We start from the raw sequence: 5,385 nt of genomic DNA on the forward strand, positions 1-5,385 counted from the left end.
TAAAAAAAATTATACACAGTTTGATTTATGAAACATCTACAAATAAAGTCTGGTTGATTGATTGATACTTTACATGTTGATGCAGGGTGATATCTACAGCATGACTATAACCTGAATATAGTTGTATTCCCCTGTATTAATTATAACGCATTAATTATCTACACTACAGTTTACTTCATTTAAAGGTAGAGTAAACTTGGTTTACATTTTAGTTTTACTGTAAAATATTAACAGTGTAAAAGGAAAAGGAAAATAACAAAAAAATCTGCGTCCATCTTCTCCTCAGAGAATAACTTCAGCTGTGACAGTTGATAAAAACTATAAAATTATAAATAAGCATAATATAAATAAAAATATGTGCAAGATAACATTATGTAATTGTGTCCAATGTACATTTGCCATTTGTCCGGTGTGTCTAATGTGTGGTTGGATGTGTTTTATGCACAGGAACCTACAAGCTGAATGGCCTTGATGGGAAACTCTGCATCAAAGCGACCATGGGAGTGGAGTACATCGTCATCGAAAAGAAGGTTAGGGGTTGTGACCGGCTCAGCACTCTGTGTGTGTGATTTTCTAGTATTTCAGCACTTTTTACAGAATGTGTGTGTTTGTGTCAGCATCTCTTTGTTAGGTGTTACATGTTGGTTTCACTGTTCAAACTGTAGAAATCCAAAATGACCATCAGCTCTTTTTAAGTAAACGACGTGTGCTGATTCAGCTGACATATTTGAGTGTTAAAAAATAAATAAATACAGAAGAATCTTGTCTCTTGATATAAAGTGATATTTATCTCCTGTGTTTTCTGAAGACTTGGTATTTCAATCTGGACCCATCCAGGGTCAGGACCAGCGGTCACTGTGACAAAGACATTGCTGTTCTCTCTCTCACGCTGCCAAACAACGCTGCCAGTCTGCAGTTCAACTTCAGAAAGGTAGAAAGCACATTTAACATAAAACTCACATATTCATCTCTGTGTGAAGTTTGTATGTTCTCCCACAGTCCAGAGTTAAACCTCATAGCATATCCATCCTGTCTAGGGGAAACAACATATCACCATGTATCTCCAACTTCTTAAGTTAAATAAACTATTTAAAAAACCCTCTTGGTTGAGATGAAAAATGCACAAAGCTGAAAAATGCACAAAGTTTTCCTGAGTTCATGCATGAAAAGTTGAGATTAGTTAGAGATATGTTCTCACAAGATAGCAATGCTACAAACACATGATGTTCTCATAGAATATTATGTATTGCTGTTAATTAAACTACCAAACAGTATACAATATTTAAATAAGCTCAACTTTACATAACTGCAGCAGTGTTTTTACTTACTGAATTAATTTTGCTGGTAATACTTACAAGGATCTGAATACTTCTACCACCACTGCACGCAGGTTAGGTAAACTGGAAACCATTGTGACTCTGAATTGTAATCTGACTATATGTTCAGAGACATTTAACTGCAAATATTCCTGTAACGCACAAATAATCAGTTGTTCATTTATTTTTTTGTAATTTAATAAACATCTGTCTTTTTATTAACACCCACTCTAAAAGGAAAAGTGTGAATGCAAATGACACAAGTTTGCTTAGGTAGAATGTTACACAATATATATAATCGGCCTCTTACCAAACTGATTAAACTGGCATGTTGTAGTTCAATGCAGAAAACACACCAAGAGAAATCAGGAACAACAGCTCAGACACCAAAAGAAATAGGACAACAATTCAGATTTACATGAAAGCACCAAGATTAGTGCACATGTGCAGTTTGATGAAATGTTTAGAAATGAAGCCATTGTGAAAACAATAGAGATGAGACATGTTGGGTTCCATGTCATTCTCTTGTAGTTGACAAGACTTATCTGCAAAGACCAACAAAAAAATATTGTTTTTCATTGTTTGTTGAATTAGTTTTAAGAAAATGTCTCTTTCAATTCAAGAAATATAATAATATACGTATTATTAATATAAAACTTATATATGTCATAGGAACATAAGCGTCTGTGAGCCTTCATTTCTGGATCAAAACGTTCAACAAATTATGAAATTGTGTTTGTTTACTTGGAAAAAAGTGTATCTGTTTATAATTCAGTGATTTCTAAATCAACCTTAAACTCTGTATTTTCGTCACCAGGAAAAGAAACTTTTCTACGTCACCAAGCTGACTGTTCATGTGTCTCCTATGCCTGTCTGCCAAGGATGTGCCAGTAAGCCCACACAGAGAAAGAAAAAGAGAGAATAACACACAGCTGATCTGCAACAATAACCAGCAAACACTGAGAACTGTCCCCGTCTTACGTTCTCTTCCCTCTCAGATAAGACCTACTCTGGTTTGCTGGACCATGAGAAGCTTTTCGCAACAGCTGATGGGCAGAGCTTCAACTGCAAATCTGAGAATCTGCTTCTGACGTCGTCGCAGCTGCGGATCAAGCTGGTTCCTCTGCAGATGCAGGCCTTCACTCTGCCCAAAGGACAGTATGGAAAAGGTGACTGAGCTGATCACTTAGGGTTCAGTGAGGCAGGGGTAAATTAAAGTCTGCTCCACAAATTTAAATGAGTGTGTAGTTTTAATTTTATTAACTATAACCATATGAGAAGCTGCTGAAACCTTAATGAATAACATTGTTTTGGGAAGTCAAAATTCTCATTTAAAAAGCAAATCAACACAAATTGAAAAACATATAATTCTGGTTTGATTACTCACTTCGCCTTCAGATAAGCATAATGATTTTGTCTGTGCTTCCTCTATGGTGTTCAAACACAAATAAATTATAATGAATGCCAGTTTTGAAGGGTTTTTTATGCATAAAAATACAATATATTTTCTATAAATCTAGTTTTTGGCTTGTTTTCTGCAGCTGGCTCACTGATAGATATAGATTTGAGAGAATCTGTTAGCTTCAGCACTCATTTAGGGAATCAAAAGCTGTGATAAATCTTTATTTCTAAAAACAGGAAGCTATAAAACAATGCTTGCAATCCATGCTTTTATATCAGGCTTTATTGTCTTTGAGTCTGAATCTGCTGCAGAACACAAAGTCTCCTGAAACTAAAGCTAATGGTTTAGTGAAGCTGATTACACCATAAACAATGTCAGACAATAGCCTGGATCTAAAAGCACTGGAGCCATTTTATCTCTGCACTTCAGCTTAATAGGAACAATATACCTGAGTGGATTAAGTGGTTAATGAAACACATAAACAAGATTAAAGTTACTGGTGTGTGTGCAAACTTAACCAAACCTACAAACATATTTTCTGATTCTGTATAAATTAATGACATGACACTTTTGACACCTCATATTTCTGCTTAAATCAAGCTCCGTATTTGTCTTAAATCCTGATTATCCTTCTTCTTTCTGCCTTTTGCTCCTCCTGTCTCATGTTTCAGAGGTGGAGTGTTGGGCCGACTACAACAAACGAATTATTCCCATCATCATCGGGGCCGTAGTGGTGACTCTCGTTCTGATCATTGGGATGACCTGCCTGTTCATCAGAGACCGCAGCAGACAAGGATACGACCGGCTCTGAGCTCATCGTGAAGCTGGATGGAGATTTTAATCCATCTCAAACTATATTTCTATTACTGTTACAAAAAGTTCTCAAAATTCCTCTGCTTAACTTGGATTTTAGCTCCTGTACTTCTGTTCTAATGTCATACTAATGTCCAGTTTTCTTACTGTTAATGCATTGTTGTTAGATTGATTGATTTGACTATTCTGTTTTGTTTTTGTTTTTTGTTTTTTTCTCTTTCTTTCAGGGATAATTTGTGTATACTGCTGTTTGCTGTAATGTCCTGTTTTGTTGCATATTCAACAGTTGTTTAATAAAAGGGCAAAAAACGAATTATATAAGCAATAAAAAATTTGCCAGAGTAACAGTTTACTGTGGTTTATCGTAGTGTAACTCCTCAACTGGCTGGAATACTGCAGAATGAACAGCACAGTTGTTGAAGATCACACATCCTGATGATCAATGCAGAAGCCCCCAGAGTAAACTGGAACCAGAGACGGCTGCACCAAAATATAGATTTGATTAACAATGCATGAGAAGGCCTAAACGCAGGCCATAACAAAGGAATCGTGAGATAAATTGCATGGTTGATCAAACATCAAGTAGACAAAAAGAAAATACACAATGTGAGGATACACTGCACCACCAGGGAGGCTAGTGGGGGGTTATATATCTATATCATCAAACCATCCAATTACTCCTCCAGTCCTGCATGAAAACATCTGCATTTGTCATGTTTCTCCACTCATTCATTCAGGTTTTCTCATTTAATTTGTCCCCCGACTGTCTCTATCAGTGACTACAGCTGTAGTGACACATCTTGGTCACTAGAGGGAGCTGCTCATTCACCAACGAATGAGTTGGGTTTCTGTCCAAAGATCGTTTATTGTTTATTAAATAAGAATTTAAAAACATTTACAACATAAAAACATGAGTGAAATAAACACACAAATATATAGCAGGTAGATTTCTATGGAAATAATGTTGCCCATGAGGTTTATTTAGCCCCACAAAGAGATTAGATGTGGTTCATTTGATTTAAAGAAACCAAAGATGTTTTCAAAAGAATATCTTCTTTTTATTTTTTGTATTGTAATAGGATAGCGTCCCATTATAAATAACCTACCTTAGAGCAATTGGATACAACAGACCACAGACACACCCTCCCTTTAATGTATTATTACATTTTAGTCTTTCTTTCTTTAGCCCTGACAATGAATCTGTACTGTTTAACTCCATGGATCAGATTTTTTTATAAACGTATTTGTCTGTTTACTGTCAAGTGGCATTAAATGTAAGTGTTTATGGTAAAATCAATACTTTTATCCTTGTGATCTTTACACTATGATTATATATAAGATGATAAACTTGAAATTACGGGACAACAATAACCACAATGACAAAATAATAAAAAAATAAAACTGATTAAACTTTAGAGAATCAGTTCCAGCCATAAAATACCACAAATTTCTGTTTTTCTGGTTCCTTTCACAGTTATTTTTATTAGGCTACTGAATTAATTAATAATACCTGACAATAAATACATAGAAAAAAACAATATATATGTATGTATGTAATTTTTAAAAATATATATTTATTGTTTACAGTACACATTATCATTTTCAAACTCTGTTTTTATCGTATCATATCTATTTCTTTATTTCTAGCTGAAAACATTTGGATGACCACAACCAATAACAATTTTTTCAGGGCCACTGTGGTGCAGGGGGCCCCTGGTTTTTGGGGCGGCCCTGCTGACTCAGGCGGATGGAGAGAGGAAGGAGAAGAAGGAGGAGGAGGAAGAGATGCGGAAAATGAAAATGGACGAGCAGCAGCGGATGAAAATAGTGCCAAGAAGAAGAAATCTTTGGATC

The 5,385-nt window shown here is 35.4% G+C and overlaps 1 protein-coding gene across 1 annotated transcript in view; it reads left to right on the forward strand.

Moving 5' to 3' along the window:
• Positions 1-3,864, forward strand: part of LOC118322245 (lysosome-associated membrane glycoprotein 3) — a 6,121-nt gene extending 2,257 nt beyond the window's left edge. The window contains exons 3-7 of the mRNA XM_035653879.1: positions 448-530; positions 809-931; positions 2,134-2,206; positions 2,315-2,485; positions 3,390-3,864. Coding sequence (XP_035509772.1) covers positions 448-530; positions 809-931; positions 2,134-2,206; positions 2,315-2,485; positions 3,390-3,529 — 590 coding nt within the window. The 3' untranslated portion in view covers positions 3,530-3,864. The remainder of the gene's footprint in view (positions 1-447; positions 531-808; positions 932-2,133; positions 2,207-2,314; positions 2,486-3,389) is intronic.
• The last annotated feature ends 1,521 nt before the right edge of the window (positions 3,865-5,385 follow it).

The sequence above is a fragment of the Morone saxatilis genome, unplaced genomic scaffold (genome assembly GCF_004916995.1).
Source record: "Morone saxatilis isolate NCDOM2014 unplaced genomic scaffold, NCSU_SB_2.0 Contig12, whole genome shotgun sequence".
In the NCBI taxonomy this organism is placed as follows: Eukaryota; Metazoa; Chordata; class Actinopteri; family Moronidae; genus Morone; species Morone saxatilis.